Raw genomic sequence first — 26,759 nt, forward strand, 5'->3', positions numbered from 1 at the left:
CTTTCGAACTGCTAGGTTGGCAGAAGCTGGGGCAAGTAACAGGAGCTGGAAGCGCTAGGGATTCAAACCACTGAACTGCTGACCTGATCGATAAGCGCAGCATCTTAGCCACTGAGCTACCACGTATTTTTTATATATATAGTATAGTATAGTCCTATATATATATATATATATATATTATTATATATATATTATATATATATATATATATATATATATATATATACATACACACACACACACACACACATATATATATGTATATATATATACACACACACACACACATACACACATACATACATACATACTACATACACACTATATGCATATACTATACTATACTATACTATACTATACTATACGTATACTAGTATATAGTATATAGTAAAATGGTCAGCTGGGTTACAGCAAAGACTTTAAACCTTGGCTGAGCTACACAAGGCTCTTGATTGAAATGAATTACTGTATTTTTCAGAGTATAAGATGCACCTTTTTCCCTCAAAAAAGAGGCTTAAATCTGGGTGCATCTTATACACTGAATACAGCATTTTTGCCTCCCGAAACCCACCCCCTTCACCAAAATGGCCATGCATAGCTTCTAGGAAGCTTTTAAAGTGCTCCTGGGGCTGGGAAGGGCAGAAATGAGTGAAAAACAGGCAGATTTTTGCTCAATTTCATCCCCCTGCCCCCCAGGAGCACTCTACAAGTCTCCTAAAGGGTATTCATACCCTTTTTTTAAACGACCAGTTTTTGGGAGGTCTGTAGAGTGCAAAAACTTTTTTAATTTGCCTCTTCAAAATCTTGGTGCGTCTTATACTCCTGTGCATCTTATACTCCAAAAAATATGGTATTCAGAATCTTTCCTGCATTTTTAAAAGTTATACACTTGCAGGTAGGTATTTATGCTGGAGTTGCTCCAGGTACACTGGATAATGGCATCATCTTCATCCCTGTATATTCTTATAGGACCAAGAGATGCTTTCAATATGTCCTTTGGCTTGACCTTGGTTGCCCAGAATGATCAGGTCCTGGTAGGTATATAAATACACCCTGCTCCCAAACCATGAAATGAACTAGTGTATATCATTCCTACCACCAAATTATTTCTTTAATAGTGCAGAACAGGAGGGAAGCTCCTGGTGTCCTCCTTTCTATTTCTGCTAGTATAATCTATGTTAAAGGATTAAAGCTGGAATAACGAAAGATTATTCCCTTTGGGATTGTGCATAGCAATAGCACTTATATACCGCTTCACAGTACTTTTACAGACCTTTCTAAGTGGTTTACAGAGTCAGCATATTGTCCCCAACAATCTGGGTCCTCATTTTACCGACCTTGGAAGGATGGAAGGCTGACTCAACTTGGAGTTGATTAGGATCGAACTGCTGGCAGTCGGCAGAGTTAGCCTGCAATACTGCAGTCTAATCACTGCACCATTGCAGCTCCTTTTTTCCCATTTTTCCCAATACTTTCTTCTCTTCAGTTATGCTCTCATCATATGCTAAATAATAGTAATTGTTTCCAAAGTCTCCGAAAAGGTCCTTGAATATACGACAGTCCCAAAAACAAGCCCTAGCCCAATTTTCACACCTGTGCCTAATAATAGTAGATAAGCTCTATTCCAAAAGTAAGTCCTAGTTAAGTCCTGCCCACTCTGTCCCACAGTATGGTTGTACAAGGTAGGGTGAGGCGCATGTGTAAAATCAAGGTATGGGATCTGCCCCTCACTCCCTACACCCACTTACCTTAGCACCTGTAGCCCGTGACCCGACAATTGCGTGATAGACATATGCGCGCGACAAAATAGCGCTGCTTAAAACGTGACGTCAAAATCGCGCCGACAAATTCACGATGATAAAATCGCGATGACAAAAGCATGATGACAAGCACAATAAAATCGAAAAAATTACTGTTAGGGTTATGGTGAGGGTTAGGGTTACTCACTGGCGCGATTTTGTTGTCACGCATTTGTCAGCGCGCTACTGTCGAAAATCAATTAGCAATTTTGACGGCGCTCATTTGTCCATCGCGGTTTTGTCGGCGCACATATGTCTATTGCGCATTTGTCGGTGAACCCCTGTAGCCAAGCCTCCCACACTCCGACCCCTGTCACATGGCTGCCCAATTTCTGCTGTGGCCACTTGCAGTGTGGATACCACGTGGCTCATTGCACTGGTGCTGATGCTTGTGGCAAAAGGCCATGTGACACATTGTGAGGCTGCCGCAGCTCGCACACATAATGGCGCCACACACCACACAGCCTGCAGCCGAGAGCAGCGAAACGGTGCAACAAACCAGGCGGCATCTCGCTGTGAGCGGCCAGAGCAAGTCAGCCAGCAAAGTGACAGGGGTGGACGTGGGAGGGCTGGCTGCAGTGGTCCTAATGTAAGACATCCCCTGAAAATAACACCTAGTGCATATTTTGAGGATGAAAGAAAATAAGACTGGGTCTTATTTTTGGGAATACATGGTAGATAGGGGGGAGAGAGAGAGAGAGAAGAGAGAGAGAGAAGAGAAGAGATACAGATATTTTTGTATTTCTTCCTCTTCCTGTCTGCCTTTGCTCTCTTTTGCCGTAACTTTTTTTTTTTTAGGTTTGCTGGTATTTAAATATCAAGCGATATCTTTGCTAGCTAGACTACATGCTGTATCTGCTTGCTTTGTTTGGAAATAGAGCTGACAGAATTTGCTGGGGATAAACTAATCTGGAAATTACCATAATTTGTGAAGACTGTTAAGATTTTCAGCAAAGCTTTTCAAGTTAGATGAAGCATGAAGATTTTAACTCTTGTTTTATATTATTTGATGGAGGAGAAGTGGTCAATGCCTGATAGGAAGGAAGGAGGGGGGGAGGGAGGGAGGGGGGAGGGAAGGGAGGGAGGGAGGGAGGGAGGGGGGAGGGAAGGAAGGAAGGATATAATATTGTCCCTGAGCCCTGAAAGATAAATATTATCAAGACAGCTAACAAAAGAGGCAGTAATGGCTTTAAATCTTACCTAAAAGCAACCACCAGCTAAAATTTTACCCAGTATCCCCAAATTTCAAAATCCACAGCTGCAAAAACTTATTGTCCTTTATAGAAAATATTCCACCAATAGGACTCCCTCAATGTAAATGCCCTCCCCCACTTATTTTTTCCCCAGAAGTGTGTTTTAAACCCAGGTCAAGAATAATAAAATTCTAGTCAAGAATGTAGGTATGTACAGTATATTTTTAAGTTGCCTTTTGGCAAGGAAAGGGATGTTAATATTACATAGCGTTATAAAGCCTCAAAAAAGCCCTAAAAGTTTATTCATAATGCCAAAATAGGAGGCAAAGCTAAAATTGGAATTAATGTATTTTCTCAGATAATGAATTAAGGGCTTGACATGGTATTTTGTTGACTTCTGCTTTGCCTGTAACATGCCATCAGACACAAAGGAATTGCCCAAGTGAGGGTTTTTGCTGTAAGCTAAATTGTGAAGACCTCACATCCTGGAAGAAAACTTCTGTTGTTCCAAGATAATAAATTGCCAGGAAGGGAGCAAGCTCCACTTGGGAACATCTTTACTGCTCTCCCCCCTCCCTCCTCCTCTCCTTCCCTCTCCCTCCCCTTCCTTCTTCCTCCTCCCTCCCCCTTCTTCCTCCCTTCCGTTCCTCTCTCTCCCTCCTCCCTCCCCTCGCCCCTTTCCTTCCCTCTCTCCTTTCTCCCTTCCTTTTTCTCCCCTGCCCTCTTCCTCCCTTCCCTCCATCTCCCTCTCTCTCCTTTCCTCCCTCTACATCTCTCCCCCTCCTCTCCCCCTCTCCCTTCTTAAATAACTCTGGTTTCCATCTCTGTTTATTTAAGGTCTGTGGCCCTACAGTGCACCGGGCCTGTGGGGAAAATATGTATGTAAATGGCTACTGCTTTTTGTTGGACAAAAATCTTCAAGAAAGGAACATTTTCCAGAATCATTGCAAGGTAAATCTGGAGAAAAGATGGGAGGGGAGGAAGGGGGAGAGGAAGGAAGGAAAGAAGGAAGGAGATAGAAAGAAAGGGAAAAGGAATAAGAGAAGGGAAGGAGGAAAGAGGAAGGAGGGAGATAGGAATGAGAAGAAGGAAAGGAGGAAGGAAGAGAAAGGGATAGAAAAGGAAGGGAAGGAGGGAAGGAAAAAGGCGAAGTCTGGACTTGGATTCTTCCTGGGACACAAAGCAGCCAAAATGTGCCAAAGTTAATCAGTAGTGATTTTATACTTAATAGGCAATTAAGTCTGCTCTTTCCTTCTCTTAATAAAAGTGTTACATGAAAGCCTTATCTAAACTACACCATGGTGGGCATGGAGGTTGCTATCAATGGGCCTGGAATGGAATAGCATGATGGGTCCTTTAAATACATGTCTGCCCTTCTCTCCATATATCTACTGTCAGAGTGCGCCCACCGTCCAACCGACATTGCCTTCCTGATTGATGGCTCTTCCAGCATCTGGGAAGAAGACTTTGAAAAGATGAAGCAATTTGTTTCTGAGCTCATCAAGAATCTCTCTGGCAAAGATACATTGGTAAGGGGCCATGGGGAGAGGGCCATGGGGAGGATCCACCTTGCCAAATTCTCCATTGATGTGGCTTGCCTCCAGAAGTTTGAATGTTCCAATACTGGAAGTTTTAAAGAAGATGTTGGATAACCATTTGTCAAAATGATACAGACCTCTTGCCTGAACAGGGGAGGTGGACGAGAAGAACTCCAAGCCCCTTTCCAACTCTGTTATTCTGTGATGTGTGATAAGAGCCTGCTAAACCCTTCTGAGTCTTTATTGCTCAGGAAGCGATTGTCTCTGCTACTCTGGAAGCAGTCGGGAAAATTTGATATATTTATACCATTTATAATATGATTGGGCACAATGGCTCAGTGGTTAATAATGCTGAGCTTGTCAGCTGGAAGCTGACAGCCGAGGTTTGAATCCTGAGTGCTGTGGAGATGGGGTGAGTTCCTGTTCCTTGCTCCAGCGCCTGCCAACTAGCAGTTTGAAAGCATGTGAGTAGATAAATAGGTACCACTTCGGTGGGAAAGTAACAGTGTTCTGTGTGTCTCGGAACATAGGCATGCTGGCCACATGACCATGGAAGTGGATAACTCTGGCTCCCTTGGCTAATAACGGAGATGAGAACCAGACACGAATGGACAGGGAAACCTTTACCTTTATAATAAAAATGGCAGGGCTTCAGTCAGGTTTAAGATGACATTTACTCGTAATCATTGTGAAATATTATTTTATCTTGATTTTTTAAAGCCTTAGATCCGTGATGGCGAACCTATGGCACAGGTGGCACACAGAGCCATTTTCAGGGCATGCGAGGTGTGCCCTATCAGTTGGCCAGTGCACATGCATGTTCTGGCCAGCTGACTCCGGTCTTCTTTTGAGGCCGTTTTTTTCGCCCTCTGGAGGCTTCCTTGAAGCACGAAAGTAACTTCCGTTTCCTCGTAGGTCCATTTTGTGCCCTCCGGAGCCTTTAGGGAGCCTCCTGAAGGCCCCTGAAGGCTCCATGAAAAACCGGCCCTACGGGCAAACTGGAAGTTTGGGAACGGACTTCCGGTTTGGCCATAGGGCCATTTTACGCCCTCCAGAGCCTTTAGGGAAGCCTCCTGAAAGCACAGGAGTTCAAAAATCTGCCCTACAGACAAACCGGAAGTCACAATTCCCGAACTTCCATGTTCCCCATAGGTCTGTTTTTCGCCCTCCGGAGGCTTCAGGGAAGCTCCTGAGGCCTCCAGAGGCATCTGGGGAGGTGTGGGGGAGGCTGTTTTCACCCCCCCCCCCAGGCTCCTAGAAAGCCTCTGGAGTCTGGGGGGGCGAAAAAAACATGCCAAAAGTGGGGGTGGGGGTTGCTGGTCACGCGTGCATAGTATTTATGGGTGTGGTATGCTTGTGCATGCCCCCCCCTGTGCTTCCCCCGCTTTTGGCATGGGATCCAAAAAATGGTTCGCCATTACTGCCTTAGATGATAAGTCTCTTAGAACAGCACAGTGCAGTACTGAATTGGCCCAGTCAATATTTCCCAGTACAATTTCCTTTCAGCATCGAGAAGGGATAATAATTCTTCTGCAAAGGATCCTCTTATGCTTCCATTTATATTCTAAATTTGGAGAAGATGACTAAGTTTGTTTGTGACCTGGGTAGACCTGCCATAGTCAAAGAAAAGTGCTGCAAAACGGTATGTTTCCATACCACCATGCAGGCAGACTGCAACATAATAACCACATGCTTCTTTTCTTGCACCAGTTTGCTCTCATGCAGTTTTCAGGGGACTTCAGAGAACATTTTAATTTCAAAAGTCAAGACCGCTGCACACCTTATAATGGAAGTGAAGCAGCTGCATGGATATACCAAACAGCCACAGGCATCCGCAAAGTTGTGTATGTTCTGCCCCTCCCACTAAAATACTGTAATAATTCTTCTTCTTCTTCTTCTTCTTCTCTTCTTCTCTTCTTCTCTTCTTCTTCTTCTTCTTTTCTCTTCTTCTTCTTCTTCTTCTTCTTCTTCTTCTTCTTCTTCTTCTCCTCCTCCTCCTCCTCCTCCTCCTCCTCCTCCTCCTCTTCTTTTTCTTCTCCTCCTCCTCCTCTTCTTCCTCTTCTTCTCCTTCCTTCTCCTCCTCCTTCTCCTCCTCTTCTTCCCCTCCACCTTCATCTTGTTCTCCTTCCCCTCCTCCTCCTCCTCCTCCTCCTCTCCTCCTCCTCCTCCTCCTCCTCCTCCCTCTTTTCTTTTCCTCACCCTCCTTTCCACTGGTCAATATTCTTGGAAAAATATTAGGTAGCTGAATCACTGTTCATTCTTCCTTCCCGTTTCTTCTCAAGGAGGGAACTATTTATTGCAGAAAAAGGATCCCGGAATGAGGCTAGAAAGATCCTTATTGTGATAACCGATGGAAGCAAGGTGAATGATGCTGCTGAGTATTGGCAGGTGATACCAGAAGCTGAACAATCTGGGATCATCCGTTATGCCATTGGGGAGAATCTTCTTAGGAGTTTCAGTGACCAAATATGATCAGTCTTGTATTTCAGTTACATTGACCACCAAAAGGCCCACATCATCCTTATTGGAAATAGTCACAGGCAGCTGGGCAGATGTCATTCTTTGGGGTTCAAACCTTCTACCCAAAATTGAATCCACAGCTCCTTGCAATTTAGATTACAACAGTATATGCAGACCATTAGCTTTAGGAATTATCTGAACCCTGGGCTCATTACCAGAATGAATTTGGTACACATCATTTCTCCGCCACGCTGTATGGTTGCCAGTTGCAACAACTGTGTCTGAAATACCCTTCCTTCTTTTCCCATGTTAAGGTTGGTGACGCGTTTTCAACAATCGAAGTCCAGCAGGAACTGAAAGAAATAGCTTCTGAGCCAGACGATGAGCACGTTTTCAGAGTCAATAATTTTAATGCTTTGAAAAGCATCCAGGATCAGTTACAGAACAAAATCTTTGCAATTGAAGGTAACTTTGGGACTTTTTAAGGAGACAATCCCAGGTCCATTTTTTTGGCTATTTCCTAGCATCCCTCCTGAGGCAAGTTCCTATACAAAGTTTTTTTCTGAAACAATGAAGGCAGGAGGTGTAACTCTGAGAATAGCAGAATGATCCATTTGTGATGTATTTCTTACGCTTTTGTGTATTACTGGTCTGAACAAGCTTCTGGTTTGAAACTAGTCATTTGTGCCTAGATTGAAAACTCTGTATTGATTTATTCAATTATACATCTGTCAGTTTTACGGACTGAAACAAGAATTGTTCTGACCTGGGCTTCCCCAAAAAGCCCGAGGCAGAGTCCTGGTCCCGACAAAACCCCTTTTATTAAACGAATGTGAATTCCTCTCATTCACATTCAGCAAGGCCTGGCAAACAGTCTTTCAAAGGAGTATTAATGACTACAGACCTTATCTATCTTGGAAAGCTTCCACGTAAATATTTTCCCATGAGATGCTGTGCAAGGAAAGACTTGGGCACAGAGTCTCCGAGATTCACAGACAGATCTTCACACTCCTGAAACAAATCTAACAACCGAACGAACGAATTATTTTGTGCAAAAGCCCACTCCCCTTTCACTCCTCTTTTATTTCCAATGTGGGAGGGGGGGCAATCACCTTCCACCAGTGATTTTACTCCAAGTCTACCCTGATTTCTGGGTTGTTCTTTTCTTCTGCGTGTGGGCACACTGGGAACAGGCTTCAGCTGTTCCTCTGCCTCACTGTTGTCTAGCTCCGTAGGCACCTGATCACTGCCAGATGGCCTCAGCCCCATCTCTGCCTCGGATGCAGAGCCCTCATCAGAGCCTTCCCCAGCCTCCAAGACTGGCCCATGCTCCACCCCAACCCCCTCATTGTCTGACTCTGCTGCCACCTCCGTTGGCCCCTGGAGGGCCACAGCAAGAATATGCAATTTTACCCTATCCTTACTGATGGCATTCTGTCCTGCTTGCCTGCTGGCGTTGTGTCTCCCCATAGGCACCCAGTTCCAGAGTAGCAGCTCCTTCCAGATGGAAATGTCCCAGGAAGGTTTGAGCGCCCTGCTGACCCCGGTGAGTTTTTGACCCCTGCCTGTATCATAGAAACATAGAGCTAGAAGAGACCTTGGAGGTCTTTTAGTCCTCCTTCAAAAGTATGTGTCTTTATACCATCCCCAACAAATGATTGTCTAATTTTTTCCTTGAAAACCTCCAGTGATGGAGCACCCACAATTCCAGGAGGCAAGATGTTCTATTGATTAATTATTTTCACTGTCAGGAAATTCCTCCTTATTTACAGACTGGATCTTCCTCTGATGGACTTCCACCCACTGCATTCTTGGAGACAATATCTTAGTAGACTCTTAATGGTGGGCAATGAATGTCCTGTCCCCACTTTTCCCTTTCTCGCCATTTCTCTCTCTACCTTCAATAACAATCTCTGTCTTCTCTAAGAACCCCCCCCCCCCCCCAGAAATCTTACAGTAATAAATTCTACATTGGAACATTGCTCAAAATGACCAGTATCCAGACTGAACAATCCTGCTGAAATCACCAGAGATAGCTTAGCTTTGCAGAAATGTCTTATAAAATGCATCTTTTTTCTAGGAAAAAGGTATGTGAGACAGCAATGGAGGGAAATTACAGCCAGTTTGGTCTAGAGCCGTGATGGCAAACTTATGGCACACATGCCACAGGTGGCACATGGAGCCCTCTCTGCGGGCATGCGAGGGGTAGTCCCAGCTCAGCTCCACAACACATGCCTGCACACCTCCCACCGGCCAGCTGATTTTTGGGTCTCTGGCATGCATGCAGGAGACATGCTTGCATGCGCAGGGGGCGGGGGAGTTGTGTGCATGGCACGACAAAGCCGCGCTCGACTAAGCCGCGCCTGATTAAATCGTGTCGCTGACGTCATCAACAGGGCGACAACAGCGAGCACGGAGAAAGAAGGGTGCTTTAAATAGCGCTTTGAAAGCAAGCCGATTCAACTTAAGGTAAGGGTTAGGTTTAGGGTTAGCTTTAGGGTTAGGTTTAGGGTTAGGTTAAGGGTTAGGGTTAGGTTTAGGGTTAGGTTTAGGGTTAGGTTTAGGATTAGGTTTAGGGGAGTTAGGTTTAGGTTTAGGGGTCAATTTTAGGTTTAGCGTTTACAGCGTGCTTCTGTCTCCGCGCTGTTGTCGTGCTGTTGATGACGTCAGCTATGCGGTTTCGTCGAGCGCGGTTTAGTCGAACACAGTTTTGTGGTGGAACCGGTTGTGTGCATGCGGGGGAGATATGGGGAGTACGGGAGAGGGGTGCAGCGCACCTCCGTGCCCTGTTTTTGGTTGCAGGAGGCTTCAGGGAGGCCTGCTAGGCAAAACAGGATGCAGGTGGCTGGTCACGGGTACATGTGCAGGGGGAGGGGGAGCATATGGAGTTGTGCATGCATGCGCAGGGGATGGGGCATGGGGGTGTCGCATGCATATTGCACTATGGGTGTGGGCATGCACGCGCTGGGTGTCTCTCTCATGCGCTTTTGGCACGCAAGATCAAAAAGGTTCACCATCACAGGCCTAGAGGGTTAAAGCATCAAGTTAGAAAAAGGGAGAGAGTTCAGGTCCTGTCTTAGCCATGGAAGGGTGGCATTGGGCCCATCATAACTCTCTTAAATGGATCACCATGTGACTGGACCTGTTTTACGACCTTTTTTGCCATGGTTTTAAGCAAACTCAGCAATTGTTAAGTGAACTCATGGGGTATTTGTTGTGGGGTTGATTTTTGCCAGAAACACTGGTTTCTGACAAAAACATTGTAAATTGCAGTCACCTGACTGTAAGAAATTGCAAAACAGTCATAAATGCAATATATTGCCCAAAATATGTGATTGGGATGTGTGTGTGTGTGTGTGTGTGTGTGTGTGTGCGCGCGCGCGCACCTGGATATGAGAACTTCAAATCCAGGTCATAAATCCATTTTGCGGGATCTGTCATAGCTCCAAACAAATATTTGCTAAGCCACCAGTCTAAATTAAGAGCTATTTGTAGCAACCTGCAACAGTGAGAACTTAATCTTTTCTTAAAACTAACTTTTCTTTTCATTTGTCTACTGCTACCTTATGCTTGCTTGTGCTCTGCTGCTACAGACTGCCATGAACTGTGGGAGAGGGAATAAAGCTGGGAACGCTTGGGGAAACGAAAGTAAGGGCTGTACCTCCCCAAGATGCTGCTTCAAGGTCACCCAGCTGGAAGAAGAAGGGGGCTGCATGCCAAACTGCGCTCAGACTGACCGTTATTAAAACATCTTGCCGAAATAGAATTAGGGATTTTGGCACGTAATTTTCAGTTCTGGCTTTGCATTACTGCAAAACACTTGATCTCTAATAAACTATACCTTTCTCAAGAAATAGAGCCAAGGATCGTTTTTGTTTAAAGGTTCAAGTTGTGGTGGGTCCGACATTATTTCCACCCCCCACTATGATGATCCTATAGTCCTATTCTAACTTTTTGCTGTGATTTAGCTAGGCCCTGTCGTTGGAGCTGTGGGAGCCTATGATTGGTCTGGAGGATTACTTCTGTATCAAACCAGCAACCGAGACCCAAAATTTATTAATATGTCCAGCACCTTCAAAGATATGAGTAATTCCTATCTTGGTAAGAAATACCACCCAGAATTCATACCCTCCATTATGTTCTATCCCTCTTTCCAATAATTCTACTGAAATTATCATAATTAAACTCTTTTATGCCTGTTATTTTGGACTATGCAAGGCTTTCTTCTAGCAGAGTTGACAATTTTCCATTTAGTTCAGTGTCAGAAAGCAAGTTCACTACAGGTAATCCTCAATTTGCAGCCACAATTGGGACTAGAATATCTGTTGCTAAACAAGGTGGTTGTTAAGAGAATTGCACACAACTTTTTTTGCCACAGTTGTTAATTTAATGATTGCAGCAGTTAACCGACTCATGTGGTTTTTTTTTTTTTTTAGCAATAGCAGTAGACTTATATACCGCTTCATAGGGCTTTCAGCCCTCTCTAAGCGGTTTACAGAGAGTCAGCATATTGCCCCCAACAATCTGGGTCCTCATTTTACCCACCTCGGAAGGATGGAAGGCTGAGTCAACCCTGAGCCGGTGAGATTTGAACCGCTGAACTGCTGATCTAGCAGTAGCCTGCAGTGCTGCATTTAACCACTGCGCCACCTCGGCTCGGTGGTTTTTAAGCAGATCTGTTTTCCTCCCCACCCCCTTGACTTTGCTTGTCGGAAGCCACCTGGAAGGTTACAAATGGTGATTACATGACTGTGGCATGTAGTAAGTACATGCCAGTTGCCAAGAATCCAAATTTTGATCATGTGACCATGAGAATGCTGCAAGTGTGAAAAATGGTCATAAATCACTTTTTTCAATGACATTGTAACTTCAAATAGTCACTAAACGATGGTTGTAAATCGAGGACTACCTTATCTGCATTTTTAGATAATTATCTTCCACACACGGACCTGTCCCAAGCTTGATTGTAAGTTCAAAGGGTCCTTTATCATCATGTGAGTTATTTTGTTTATTATATCTCGCTATGTGCATGTATACATAGTATAGTCTTATTGTCATTGTACAAAATAAATACAATGAAATTGGTTAAATACATAAATACATCCGAATAGAGAATACGTTGCTTCTCTATGTCATATAATACATGTGGGTATATGCCAGGTGGGTTTCGACTCCTGTTGCAACCGGTACGCTGCAACGGGAGCTGGGCATGCACCATGGGCATGCACACTGTGCATGCATGCGCACTCACCGCATGTGATGCTCCAGCCTCTCGGCAGAGTGTCACACAGGCGCCATACACTGCGCACATGTGTGCAGATGGTGCATTTCCTTCAAAACAGGTAAGGAATGAGGGAGGGAGGGCAGGCGGCCCTCCAAAGTACAGAGCTCAGAGGTGCTGCAGATGGCCTTCCCGGGCTCAGTTTTTGCTGGCAGAGGGTTGCAGGAGGCTGTCACAGGTGAAATCAGATCCCATTTCACTGGCAGAATGCTTGGGCCATCACAGGTGCCCCCTGAACGAATGACTTGAGCTGGCTACGTCCACCTGGCCACCCCACTCCAGCCCCCATGTGTCAACACAACCCTGATGTGGCCCTCAATGAAATTGAGTTTGACACCTCTGATGTAGTGTATATTGGGAGGTGTGACCCTTTGAGAGCTGTAGGCAACGGAATTGCATTTTAATGTATGCCGATTAGTGTACATTCAAAGTAATCAGATGGTGTTGCTCCCAGTTTGGCCTGGATCGGGTGAACTGGTAGTAGCAGTGGCAGGAGCTCTGCCCAGCTGCCTGGATGCTTCTGCACATGCGCAAAAGCATCACTTGCGCACACACGTGCACAAGCAAACCCGTAGTAAAAAAAAAAAAGGAAGCTCATCACTGAAAGTGACAATAAAGTTATTCTAAGCCTTTACTGTCTCATTTCCCCTTTAGGCTATTCTTCTCAGCCTGTCCGGTTCCATGGAGGAATGGTCTGGTTGTGGGAGCTCCTCGCTATAATCACATCGGCAAAGTCGTCTACTTTGAGAATGAAGCCCTGAGTAGGGAATGGCGGCTGAAGATGGAGGCAGTCGGGGAACAGGTATGAACGGAGATAAAAGAGCCCCGAAAGAATTGAAGAGAGCCTGGATGGGCATCAGATTCCACCTAAAAACATCACTCAAAAATGTGGGCTATTCGGCAAAGGTTCACGGTCCCATACAGATAGCCCTCGACTTACGATGAAAATTGAGCCTGACGTTTCCAATGCTAAGCGAGGCTGACCACAATTGTTAAGTGAATCCCTGCGCTTCTCTATGGAGATTCTTAGTCATCATGTCCCAAAGATGCTTTTTCCAAGAAGCAAATGGGCTTTCTTTGTTTTACTTAGAAGATGTATCGCTCGGTTCCACCACAAAACCGCGGTAGACTAAAGCCCGCTCGATGAAAGCGCGTACATGACGTCATCACAGCATGACGAAAACAGCGGTAAACTTAAAATGAATGCGTAAATCTAAACCTAACCCCCCCAACCTAACCCTAACCTAACCCTAAGCCTAACCCTTAATCTAACCCCAAACCTAACCCTATACCTAACCCTTAACCTAACGCTAAACCTAACGCTAACCGTTAACCTAACCCTAAACGTAACCCTAATGCTTAACGTAACCCTAAACCTAACCCTAACCCTTAACCTAACCCTAACCCTAACCCTAAACCTAACCCTTACCTTTATGTGAATCGGCTTGCTTTAAAAGCGCTTTTTAAAGCGCCCTTTTTTCTCCGCAGTTTATTTGTCGCGCTGCTGATGACGTCAGGTACGCGCTTTATTCGGCGCGCTTTAGTGGACCGCGGTTTTGCCGGGTCACGGTATCGCTCCTCATCCAAGAAGCTTCTTCATCTCTGACTGGACAGTGGGGAATGGAAGGATTTATAATAGCTTCTTGCGAAACATCTTCAAATAAAAACAAGGAAGTCCAGTTGCCTCTTGAAAAAAGCACCTTTGGACAAACACTGCATTTGTTAAATTAGTAACACGGATGCTAAGTGAATCAGGCTTCCCACCTTTTCCCTGTTAGAAGATCATAAAAGGTAATCACATGATCCCGGGACACTGCAATTACAGGCAAATTGCCAAATGTCCAATTTGGACCTGACGATGGAGATGATGCCACAGTCATAAATGTAAAAACAGTCATAAGTCACTTTTTTCAGTGCAGTTATAGCTTTGAATGGTCACTCAAGAAATGACTAAGTCGAGGACTACCTGTATATACACGCATATCTTCAGGTTCAAATCTTACATCTTTTCCCTCCCTCAGCCTCCCAATGGACTGAGAGTGGATCAGAGTTCAGAGGCAGCTGACAATGTTCAGATGTTATTATGAAGTGCACCTGTCAATCTATTATAAATCTTCCTGACATGTCTCCTGTGTTGATATAAAAGTTCCATAATTTCAATAAAGATGAGATGATGGGACTGGCAATCCCAAAATACCAGGATCTGCCAGGTTACAAAATACTTAATTTTAGGCCCCAGATTGAAATTTTGGTCCTTCTGCTGGTTAATCCCTTTCGAGAGAGGTGAGAATTCCTGCTGATGGCAAAAGGAACTTTTCACAGCTTTGTAGAAGGCTTCATAGCTGAAAGATAAACAAATCTTCACTTTGGTTTTGGTTGAGCTGCCAGAAACAAATCAGTTCAGCTGCCAATCGCTAATACAGTTGATCTTGCAGGATTGCAAAGAACTAGGAGAGGGGCATTAAATATCTGAAAATACCTTTTTCCTTTATTGCCCGCATCCTTCACAACATATGGTTGAAGGCTTAAATATTAGACTCTTCAAAAACCTAATACTTCTTGCACCCAGCGGTAACATCTCTGCTGCTGCAATTAGAACATGAAACATGCAAATAATGGCCTTGATCCATTTTTCTTTTTTTAAAGTAGAATGAAATTAAGATGGTTATTTGATGCAATAGGTTGGTTCTTACTTTGGAGCAACTCTATGCTCAGTGGACCTCAATCAAGACACAAGCACAGATTTAGTTCTGATTGGAGCTCCCATGTACTATGATGCCACTGCAGGAGGAAGGGTTCACATCTGTCTTTTTAAGGTAAGAAACTTCTGGGTTTATGAAACACGGATAAACGATAGTTGAAGATGGACAGCTCTAGAGTTTCTATAATTTCCAACATCTGCTCAAAAGTGCCAGGTGTACACTGTAAATCAGGAGGAGGAAAAATTGAGGAAAACTGTTACTTTTATTACAGCTAGTCTTCAATTTACAACTCATGATTATTTGAAGTTTCAATGGACCTTCCCAGGTTATTTGTGACCTGATTCTGAAGTTCTGGTCTGCATTTGGGTGATCAGCAACCAGCTTGCATTCACAACTCTCTGTAGCATCCTCTAGTCACATGGCCATCTTTAACACACCTTTGCCAAAAACTGTCATTTTCTTCTGATTTTTTGGCAAAACTGGTCCGTGGCAAACAATTGACATCTGTCGCACTTGCTTAACAGCCACTGCAAAAAAAAAAAAAAGTCATAAATCAGGCCGGTGACATGAGTAACCCATTTTTCAAATGCCACGACTTATGACCATTAATGGGCAAGCTCCTTTACCATGGTATGTTGAGAAGTACCAATATTTCTTGATATTTTTTGAAGGCTGATCTCCAATACAGCAACAAATATTGGAAATGTGTGACACTTGGCATAAACATTTTAATTTGGCAATGGAATCTTCTACTTGTTGCTTCTGAGGAAAACACTGTTTTAAACAGAGGTTCTATCTTGAAGGAAAGAGATGGAGGGGAAAAAACCCCTGTGTATATGTCAAGAGATGTGAAATACTGAGGATCCATTTATGCCCTCGACCCCAAATGGGTTGGGAAGCACATTTATTCTCTCTGGGAATTCTAGTAATAATGGCTTATGCAACTAAAGGAAAGGCAGTGTTCAGAACTTTCACTAAACTACAAGTCCCAGAATTCCTTGGGGATTCTTTGGGAATGACAATCCACGATGGAATAAAATTGTATCCTAATGTAAATATGTTCACAGATGTTTAGTAAAATGTACTGAAGTAGGAACAAGCTTTCCGCTTGCTCCCAGGGAGGAAAGCTATGGCAAATCTAGGCAGCATACTAAAAAGCAGAGACATCACCCTGCCAACAAAAGTGCATATAGTCAAGGCTGTGGTTTTCCCAGTTGCAATGTATGGATGTGAAAGTTGGACCATAAGAAAGGCTGAGCGACAAAGAATTGAGGCCTTTGAACTCTGGTGCTGGAGAAGACTCCTGTGAGTCCCTTGGACTGGAAGGCATTCCAACCGGCCAGTCATGGAGGATATCCACCCTGACTGTTCTTTAGAAGGCCAGAGGGAACTGAAGAGGAAATTCAAATACTTTGGCCACCTAATGAGAAAGAAGGACTCACTGGAGAAGAGCCTAATGCTGGGAAAGAAGGAGGGCAAAAGAAGAAGGGGACGACAGAGAATGAGGTGGCTGGATGGAGTCACCGAAGCAGTTGGGGTGAGCTTAAATGAACTCCAGGGGATGGTAGAGGACAGGAAAGCCTGGAGGAACGTGGTCCATGGGATTGCAATGGGTCAGACACTACTTTGCAACTAGCAACAACAACAAGTAGTATAAAGTAATAGGAATTTTTTCAAAGACTATATTGGGGGGGTTTGCCCTCTGAGAAATCCATCTGAATTCCAGCATATTTTCTTACGTTTTGCAGAATGAAGGTTTTTCCTGTACAGACAGCAACACGCTTTGAAAGGAGAGCCAGGACATCTGTTTGGTCGTTTGGGGCCAGCATTGCAGAAGTGGGTGACATCACTGGGGATAAATGGACAGATGTAGCCATTGGGGCTCCCTTGGAAGACGAGAACGCAGGAGCCGTGTACATCTTTTCAGGGAACAGGGCATCCATCGAGCGGCAGTTATGTTCAGGTGAGCTGACCCTCAGGCTTTGCTTGACCAAAGGGCCCTCTCTTCCTCTGGAAGCAAGACTTGGAGGTCCCTTGAAGACCAGGGGTGGGTTGCTGCCGGCATTACTGCTGGTTTGCATCCTGCACCAGCCTGCCTTGATGAAGAATATCTAAAGATGATCCTTTTATTATATTGATTCTATCTATCTACCTATCTCTCTCTCTCTCTCTCTCTCTATCTATCTATCATCTCACCCTCTATTACATATTATCTTATCTCTCATCTGTCTGTCTGTCTGTCTCTCCATTCCATCCATCCATCCATTTCTCTGTCTGTTTGTCTGTCTGTCTGTCTGTCTGTCTGTCTGTCTGCCTGCCTGCCTGCCTACCTACCTCACTCACTCTATTACGTATTATCTTATCTATCTATCTGTCTGTCTGCCCATCCATCCATCCATCCATCCATCCATCCATCCCTATCATCTATCTGTCTGTCTGTCTGTCTGTCTGCCTGTCTGTCTGTCTATCTATCTATCTATCATCTCACCCTCTATTACATATTATCTTATCTCTCATCTGTCTGTCTGTCTGTCTGCCCATCCATCCATCCATATCTATCTATCTGTTTATCTGTCTATCTGTCTGTCTGTCTGTCTGCCTGCCTGCCTGCCTACCTACCTCACTCACTCTATTACGTATTATCTTATCTATCTATCTGTCTGTCTGCCCATCCATCCATCCATCCATCCATCTGTCTGTCTGTCTGTCTGTCTGTCTGTCTGTCTGTCTATCTATCTATCTATCTATCTATCTATCTATCTATCTATCTATCTATCTATCTATCATCTCCCCTCTATTACATATTATCTTATCTCTCATCTGTCTGTCTGTCTGTCTGCCCATCCATCCATCCATCCATCCATCCATATCTATCTATCTGTTTATCTGTCTATCTGTCTGTCTGTCTGTCTGTCTGTCTGCCTGCCTGCCTGCCTACCTACCTCACTCACTCTATTACGTATTATCTATCTATCTATCTATCTGTCTGTCTGCCCATCCATCCATCCATCCATCCATCCATCCATCCATCCATCCATCCATGATTCTATTTGTCTGTCTGTCTGTCTGTCTGTCTGTCTGTCTGTCTGTCTGTCTGTCTGTCTATCTATCTATCTATCTATCTATCTATCTATCTATCTATCTATCTATCTATCTATCTATCTATCTGATTTATTATATTTCATAGCCAGCCAGCCAACTATCTAGCTATCGAGCTGATATCTAGCTATCTTCTATTATCTATCTCTCTATTTACCTGTTATCTCTATCGCGCTCTCTATAAATAACATACACACGTGCACTCAAGATGGAAAATATGCTTAACACCCTTTGAAGCCATGAGTGCCCTGAAAAGGTTACTTATGACTATCCTCACACTTATGACTGTCCTCACACTTATGACTGTCACAGCCTTCCCCTGGTTATGTGGTCACAATCCAGGCAACTGGCTTGCATTTACAAACAAGGCAGTATCCCAGCACATTGTAATAGCCATTTGAGACCCCCATTTTTTTCCTTGCTTACCTTCCTTGATCTTTCCACAGCGCATTGAGGGACTGAAGTTTTCTGGAAGGTTTTCTTATTTCGGCCAAGCTATCAGTGGAGGAAGAGATCTTACGGGGATGGACTGAAGGATATCATTGTGGGACAACAAGGAAGAGTTTTGTTGATGAGGTGAGGAAGGACGACATTTTTCTCCTAGTTCTCCTGCCTTCTTAAATGTGCTTAATCAGGCCCATACCCTCAGTAAATAGAGATGTTTATATTAAGGCAAGATTATATTTATATATATGTTTACTTTTCTTGTCTTCCAAACGTAGACTCAGGATTCCTTCAGTTCTTCCTGTTCCTGATTTCAATCAGCTCATAAACTGCTGGGTTGGTGAATATAATGCTGTGGGGCCACACTGGAGTAAACCTTTTCATAAAAATAGGGGGTCTACAAATTAGACCAGTTTCCCATTGGCAGGACCTCTCACGTATCCTGTCTTCTGGTTCTGTGGGCTCGGTCTCTTCCGTAGAAGTTGAGATCTCCAGGTCCTCGGCTTTCTAAACTAGCAAATCTATTGTTTCTCACTAATCCCAAAAGACAACAATGAAATTGGAGGAGCAAGACAGTTTTTGAACCCTGTCATTGCTGCTGGAGGGACAAGTGGAAGAAGTAAGGATAGTAAGGTTGACACCAGTGAGGTCAGTTGCTACGTGGTAAAAAAAAACAATGCTCCTCAGAGATTGGGGAGTGAACCAGTGGCTGTGTGATGTACCCTCAGCTTAGATTAGTGTTCCTCAACCTTGTTATCTTTAAGAATTCTGGACTTCAATTTCCAGAATTCTCCAACTGAAAGAAGACAGCCAGGCAGGGGAATTCTGGAAGTTGAAGTCCAGATGCCTTAAAAGTCACCAAGGTTGAGAAACATCGGCTTAGATGCTTTGTGCTGGCTCATGTAGGATGCTGATTCCTAAACACACAATATTTTAATGACAATGATCTTCAATTTTCCTATTGCTTCCAGGTCTCGTCCTGTTCTGCAAGTAAAGATCTCCATCATCTTCCACCCACCTTCCATCCCAACCTCAGTCCTCCAGTCACAGAGGCCAACATCTCAGGAGAAAGTGACCAGCATGGCAGAAGTGTGCTTTACCATTTCGAAAGTCACTCAAGATTTCCTAGGTCCGTGATAGTGAGCCTCTCTGTAGGAACGTGAGCCATTGCCCAGCATGTACGCCTCCCACCGCCAGCTGATTTTGGGGTTTACCCTGCAGGCGGGAGATGCATGCGTATACCTTTCTCCTCATTTTCTGCAGCCCATGCCTTCCCAGATCTCCAGAGATTTCCCCTTCAGCACTGTTTTGAGTTGTGAGGCTCCCCTCCCCCGTCAGCGCTGTTTTGAGAAGGGAGGATTTTTCCCCTCCCCAGTGCTGTTTTGGGATGGGAGGCCATGGGGGGGATGTTGCACACGCATCTGTGAGGCGAGCACAGCGGGTCGCACGTGCATGCATGTAGGGTGAGGGGAGTGCAGGGTGTCACACATGGATGTGCAGGGAGGTGGGGCGCATGGGAGGAGCATTGCATTATGGGTGTGGGCAAGTGAGTGCGCGCAACAGCACATGTACGTGTGCTTTCAGCACCAGAGGAAAAAATGGTTAGCCATCACTGTCCTAGGTGATGGGAAATGCTGTAATCCTTTGGGGTCCTACAGCAATCCACATCCTTCAAACCCATGCAGGGCAGATTTTTTTTTAATTAATTTTTTATTTTATCAATTTCATATATACATTCACAATTATATGATCTCATAACTGTTATTAATAATATGTATTATAACAATTTTTTCCCTACAGTTGACAATATACTTGAAAATTGCTTTCTTACCATCCCATAGATCCATCTTATCTTACAACGGTCCTACTTCTTCTTCCCTCCCTCCCGCTTTCCTTCCCTCGTTTCTTCTCTCCTACGCTTCTTCCTTCCCTCCTTCCTTCCCTCCCTCCTTCCCCCTTCCCTCCCTCCTTTCTTCTCTCCTTCTCTCCTTCCCTCCTTCCTTCCTTCCCTTCTTTCTTCTCTCCTTCTCTCCTTCCTTTCCCCCTTCCTTTCCTCCTTCCTTCCCCCCTTCCTTCTCTCCTACATTCCCTCCTTCCTTCCCTCCTTTTCTTCTCTCCTTCCTTCCTTCCTTCCTTCCCTCCTTCCTTCCCTCCCTGCTACCCTCCCTCCTTCCTACCCCCTTTCTTCTCTTTTTTCTCTCCTTCCTTCCTTCCTCCTCTCCTTTCCCTTCTCTCCTTCAGGGCAGATTCTTGATTAATTTAAATATGTAAAGAAGTGCATGATATAGCCCTCTTATTGGCCTCCCGCTTCCAACACCATGTCGCTGGTTCATCTTTTCTAGCATTTCTCCATATTTACTGAGGAAACCTCTCACACACTTCCTCCTGCACTGAAGAATCTAGTACAGCGTTTCTCAACCTTAGCAATTTGAAGATGTGTGGACTTCAACTCCCAAAATTCCCCAACTGGCATGGAATTCTGGGAGTTGAAGTCCATACATCTTAAAGTTGCTGAATTGGCCTAACAAATATCAGTTACCAATATGTCTTCTTTTAACTCTTCATTTAACTTCCTCATTTTAATATTTTCTTTGCTCACAGCATGGCTCACCTTCTTGTAGATATTGGGTAACAGTAAGGGAATAATCTGTCACCAATTGTATTTAGCTGAATGTTTGCAAGATGGTTTCTGTGCCCCCAGATTATTCATTATTATTATACAATTGTATCACAGCGGCCAGTTGTTTCGCCGGATTTGGCATTGGTTACTAGTCGGGCCCCACCCAGGGGCCTAGGACGTCGTAACGTATTTTCGCAATATGCGTGCAGATCCAAGCAGTGCGGCTTTTTGCATTTGACTGATGGTGATTTTGTCAATTTTTAACTGTTTTAAATGTAATTCCAGTGCTTTTGGAATAGCACCCAGTGTGCCAATTACCACTGGAATTACCACTGCTGGTTTGTGCCATAGTCGTTGAATTTCGATTTTTAAGTCCTGGTATCTTGCGATTTTTTCATGTTCCTTCTCGGCGACCCTGCTATCACCTGGTATTGCGATGTCTATGATTGTGACCCTATTTTTCTCAACCAGTGTGATGTCTGGTGTATTATGCGCCAGTATTTTGTCGGTTTGTATACAGAAATCCCACAAGATCTTGACCATCTGATTTTCTGTGACTCTTTCAGGCTGATGTTCCCACCAGTTTGTTGCTGTTTTAATATTATAATTTTTGCACAAATTCCAATGGATCATTTGTGCTACTGAATTGTGCCGCAATTTATAATCAGTCTGCGCGATTTTTTTACAGCAGCTGAGTATGTGATCAACAGTTTCGTCAGCTTCTTTGCAAAGTCTGCATTTGGCATCATCAGAGGATTTTTCGATTTTGGCCTTAATGGCATTTGTGCGGATAGCTTGTTCTTGCGCAGCCAGGATTAGTGACTCTGTTTCTTTCTTTAATGTACCTGTTTTTAACCATAACCAAGTTTGTTCCCTGTCCACTTTATCTTTTATTTTTTCCAGAAATTGACCATGCAGTGCTTTGTTCTGCCAACTCTCCATTCTTGATTTTATCACATCTTTTCTGTATTCTTGTTTCGTCTGTTGGGCCTTCAGTAGATTTTTGTTCTTTACTTCGATTAATAGATGTTCTTGACTTTCTTTTAAATAATCAGCCAGTGCATGTTTTTCTTCTTCAACTGTTTGCTTCACTTGTAATAATCCTCTGCCACCAGATTTTCGTGGCAGGTATAGTCTATCAGTATCACCACGTGGATGTAAACTGTAGTGCATTGTCATTAGTTTCCTGGTTTTTCGGTCCAAAAGGTCCAAATCAGCTTGTGTCCAGTTAACTATGCCAGCTGTGTATCTTATAACTGGTATTGCCCAGGTATTTATGGCCTTGATTGTATTTCCACCATTCAATTTAGATTTCAAAATTTTCCTAACTCTGTTGGTGTACTCTCGTCTGACAATAGTTTTTACTTCTCCATGCTTGATGTTATCCAACTGCAGAATGCCTAAGTATTTGTAGGCTTCATTTTCTTTGCATTTAATTAGTTGGCCATTGGGCATTTCAATTCCCTCAGATGCAGTGATTTTGCCCCTTTTTATGGATACAGTGGCGCATTTTTCCATGCCAAACTGCATTGAAATATCGGTGCTGAATACTCGGACTGTGTTTGTCAATGATTGGATTTCTATTTCTGACTTTCCATAGAGTTTCAAATCATCCATATATAGAAATGCGAAATTTTTTCAGCTTCTTTGGCTGTTTGGTAGCCTAATTTCATTTTTTTTAAGATTACTGATAGTGGGATCATTGTGATGATGAAGAGAAGAGGTGAAAGTGAATCACCCTGGAAAATTCCCTCGCTTGATATTAACCATTCCGTAGATCTCATTCCCTACTGCCAACTCAGTTCTCCATTGTTTCATTGCCTTTTCAGTAAAGGATGTAATATTTTTGCTAATGCCAGTTGTTTCTAAGCATTTTCTGATCCAACTATGTGGCAGTGAGTCAAATGCCTTTTTGTAATCAATCCAGACCATATTCAAGTTCGTTTTTTCTGTTCTTACAATTTTCTAATATCATTTTATCAATTAGAAGCTGATCTTTTGTGCCCCTGCTCCTTCTTTTGTTGCCTTTTTGCTCTACTGGCAAGATGTTGTTTGTTTTCAAATAATCCATCATGTTATCTGCAATAATGCCTGTGAGTAATTTGAAGGTTGTTGGCAAGCATGTTATTGGTCTGTAGTTTTCAGGTGTTGTTCCTTTAGTTGCATCTTTCTGAATCAAGTATGTTTTTCCAGTTGTCAACCATTCATCAATTTGGCCCTTTTGTAAAATTTCATTCAGTTGCCTGGCCAATATTGCATGTAAACTGGTTAGATATTTGAGCCAGAAACCATGTAATTGGTCCTTTCCAGGTGATGTCCAATTCTTTACCTTTTTAACTCGATTTTTGACCATCTCAGTTGTTATTTCTAATACTTGCATTTGTTTGTTGCCAATGCTTTTCTCAAAGTCATGTATCCACTCTGCTTTCTTGTTGTAATCCTTTGCATTTTCCCACAATTCTTTCCAGAATTCAACTGTGGCCTGCTTTTCTGGTTTTTCACTTTTGGTGTCACCATTCACATTAAGACTTTGATAAAAAAGCCGTTGGTCTGATCGAAATTGCTGATTTTGTTTATATTGGATGATTCGTGCCTCATATCTTTCAATTTTTCTAGCTGTTGCTGTTATCTGCTGTTTTACAATCTCTACAGCTTCATTGATGTTTCTTGTATCCAATCTATATCTTCTGATTAGCCGATCTACGATTTTGTTGTTTTTAAGCCGTTACTCATGCATGTTCTTTAAGTTACTAGCATCTGCCCTTAAGTTTTTGATTTTTGTTCTAAACGGATTTTCCACTTTGGCTTTGATGCTTTTTCTGTTGTGTGACTAGGTACTTTAATTTTAATGCCTAGTTCATTAGTGACTATTACAGCTGCGCTGTACATTAACTGGTTTGTTTCCAAGATGGATCTTGGTTCAATTGTTGAAAACACTGCATTAACCATTTTCATGATAGGGGCCAAAATTTCTTAGGCACAGTTTTTAGTGATGGTAAACGTTGCCTTTCCTCATTAAGCAGAAAATGCTCCATGATCTTATCTTTCAATTCTTTTTGTTTTTGAGTTAGTTCATCAGTTGGCTCAGTGATAACTGGTTCTAGTGGTGGTGATGTTATTTCCTCCCCGAGAGCTTCTTCTGGGAGTTCTACTATAATGTCTTTAGTTGTGTCTTGAATATCAGTTATTTCCGCTTGTGATATTGTTTTTTGGGTTTTGCAATTTGCCTGAATTTCCTCATGTTCAACTTCACTAAACACTTTATTCCGTATAATAAATCGCCTTTGATCTGCTAGTCGTTGTTCACTAACATTTGAATCTGGATATTGTTGTTTCCATAATTCATATATTCGCTTTAAATAACCTCTTTTTTCTGGCTCTGAGTTGTAGTAACAGGCCATTATGGCACGGTTTTCATCTGCACTATATTTTTGTCGTTTTGTTGGCTGGTCCACTTGTAGCCCACTTGTTGACGGATGTCCAGGGACCCCAACATCCGCCGCGGCCCTTGTTAATCCGCGCGACGACCGATGCAGTATGGAATTCTTATTTGTTTTTTTCACCATATTGTATGGGTTGGCGGGGTTTTTTTTACGGGACCAGATGCCAACCTGACCCCAACCCTCCTCCTTTCTCATCCGGGCTTGGGACCGGCACCGACAGACTGATCAGGTCGACAAACCAAGTCCTCCTCGGCCAGTGAGGAGCGACTAGGAGCACCTCCGCAGCTTCGTCCAGAATCTTCCGAATGACATGTGGTATCAGAGGGAGTGGAGGGAAGGCGTACAGCTGACCCGGGGGCCAGCGGGATCTTAAAGCATCCGTGCCCTCCGCCCCTGGGCAATGGAACTGGGTGAAGTACCTTGGAAGTTGGGCGTTGGCCGGCGAGGCAAACAGGTCGACAACTGGGTGGCTGAACTTCTGAGACAGCTGGTAAAACAGTCTCGGGTGCAGATGCCAGTCCGAGTTCTGGATGGTTGTTCTGCTGAGCCAGTCCGCTGTCATGTTGTCCACGCCGAAGATGTGGTCTGCTCGTATTGACGCCAGATGACTCTCCGCCCAGCGACCCAGAGTCTCTGCTTCCAACATCAGCGCCAGAGACCGCGTGCCGCCCTGGTGGTTGATGTAGGCTTTGGCAGTGATGTTGTCCGTCAGAATCAGTACATCGCGGCCTCTGACCTGGTCGAGGAAGTGGCGCAGGGCGAGTCTTACGGCCCGGAGCTCTAGCCAGTTGATGTTGTGGGCGAGCTCCGCCTGTGACCACCTGCCCTGCACCACCGCTGTTCCCAGATGAGCACCCCAGTCGAAGAGGCTGGCGTCTGTGGTGATTATCAGCCTCTTTGGCTCCCTGAAGCATGTGCCTTTGAGGAGGGCTTCCGTCTGCCACCACCGGAGGGAGCGGAGGACCTTTGGTGGGACCTGTACCACCCGTTTGGAGTTGCTGGCCTTCTTCCTTTGGAGAGGGAGCAGGAACCATTGCAGTTCTCGCGTGTGCAGCCGCGCCCAAGGGACCACCGCGATGCAAGACACCAGCTTCCCCATCAGTTGTGATAGAGAGAGGATCGAGGCTGGCCCAGTCGAGCGGATGCTCCTCACCAGGGTCCAGATGCTGTCGACTCGCTCTTGAGTGAGGAAGACTTGGCAGATTTCGGAATTGATGATCTTTCCAAGGTGCTGGATCCTGCAGGTCCTGCAGGGTTCAGATGGCTCTTGGTGAGATTGACTGAGAACCCGTGAAGCTGCAGGGCCTTGATGGTGGTGGCCAGGTCTGCTGCTTATTATTATTATTATTATTATTATTATTATTATTATTATTATTATTATTATACAATTGTATCACAGCGGCCAGTTGTTTCACCGGATTTGGCATTGGTTACTAGTCGGGCCCCACCCAGGGGCCTAGGACGTCGTAACGTATTTTCGTAATATTATTATTATTATTATTATTATTATTATTATTATTATTATTATTATTATTATAAAAATTGTATCACAGCGGCCAGTTGTTTCGCCGGATTTGGCAGTGGTTACTAGTTATTATTATTATTACATTAGAAGAAATAATTGTAGCTCAGGATTGAGCTTGGAGTCCTTGGTAGTCTCTGTTTTCTTGCAGACATGATGAAAACTCCTTAATTGCACAGACCACTATAATTTCAACTGGGAAACTGAACATCCTAGAGAAGTCCAAAAAAGTTAGAGAATTTCTGGAAGCCCGTCATTCAAACAAATCAGACATCAACAGTCACACAGAGATAAACAATATCTACATGCTATTCAAAATAGACAACCCAAAAGTTCAAAAAAGAAGCAAAAAAGACCAAAATACTACTTCTCCAGCAATCAGCACCCAGTTAAGCAGATTAATATCAAGGTTAGCACTACACCAGCAATCAAGCAGTAAACAGCACCCCAATCAAGGACCTATCAAGTTAGACAAACAGCCAAATAGTAAACATTAGCCTGATGAACTACCAAGATCACTCCCATCAACACTGACAGAGCAAGCCACTTGTATATAACAGAAAGCAAACTTCACTCCCTTTCTAGCACTGATTATGTTACTTAGTTGGGTAATGAAACATTTGCAAGAAAACAGTCAAGCTCAGAGAACACCAAGGAC

The 26,759-nt window shown here is 43.9% G+C and overlaps 1 protein-coding gene across 1 annotated transcript in view; it reads left to right on the plus strand.

Annotated features, from left to right (window-relative positions):
• Positions 1 to 3,828: 3,828 nt before the first annotated feature.
• Positions 3,829 to 26,759, plus strand: part of LOC116521620 (integrin alpha-D-like) — a gene marked incomplete at its 5' end in the record, with an annotated part of 48,228 nt that continues 25,297 nt past the window's right edge. Inside the window, 14 exon segments of the mRNA XM_032236278.1 lie at positions 3,829 to 3,943; positions 4,391 to 4,521; positions 6,241 to 6,374; positions 6,813 to 6,965; positions 7,304 to 7,455; positions 8,463 to 8,536; positions 10,959 to 11,091; positions 12,940 to 13,073; positions 14,953 to 15,087; positions 16,748 to 16,784; positions 16,787 to 16,989; positions 18,519 to 18,591; positions 18,594 to 18,648; positions 19,488 to 19,641. Coding sequence (XP_032092169.1) covers positions 3,829 to 3,943; positions 4,391 to 4,521; positions 6,241 to 6,374; positions 6,813 to 6,965; positions 7,304 to 7,455; positions 8,463 to 8,536; positions 10,959 to 11,091; positions 12,940 to 13,073; positions 14,953 to 15,087; positions 16,748 to 16,784; positions 16,787 to 16,989; positions 18,519 to 18,591; positions 18,594 to 18,648; positions 19,488 to 19,641 — 1,683 coding nt within the window.

Source organism: Thamnophis elegans, chromosome Z, assembly GCF_009769535.1.
Source record: "Thamnophis elegans isolate rThaEle1 chromosome Z, rThaEle1.pri, whole genome shotgun sequence".
Lineage (NCBI taxonomy): Eukaryota > Metazoa > Chordata > Lepidosauria > Squamata > Colubridae > Thamnophis > Thamnophis elegans.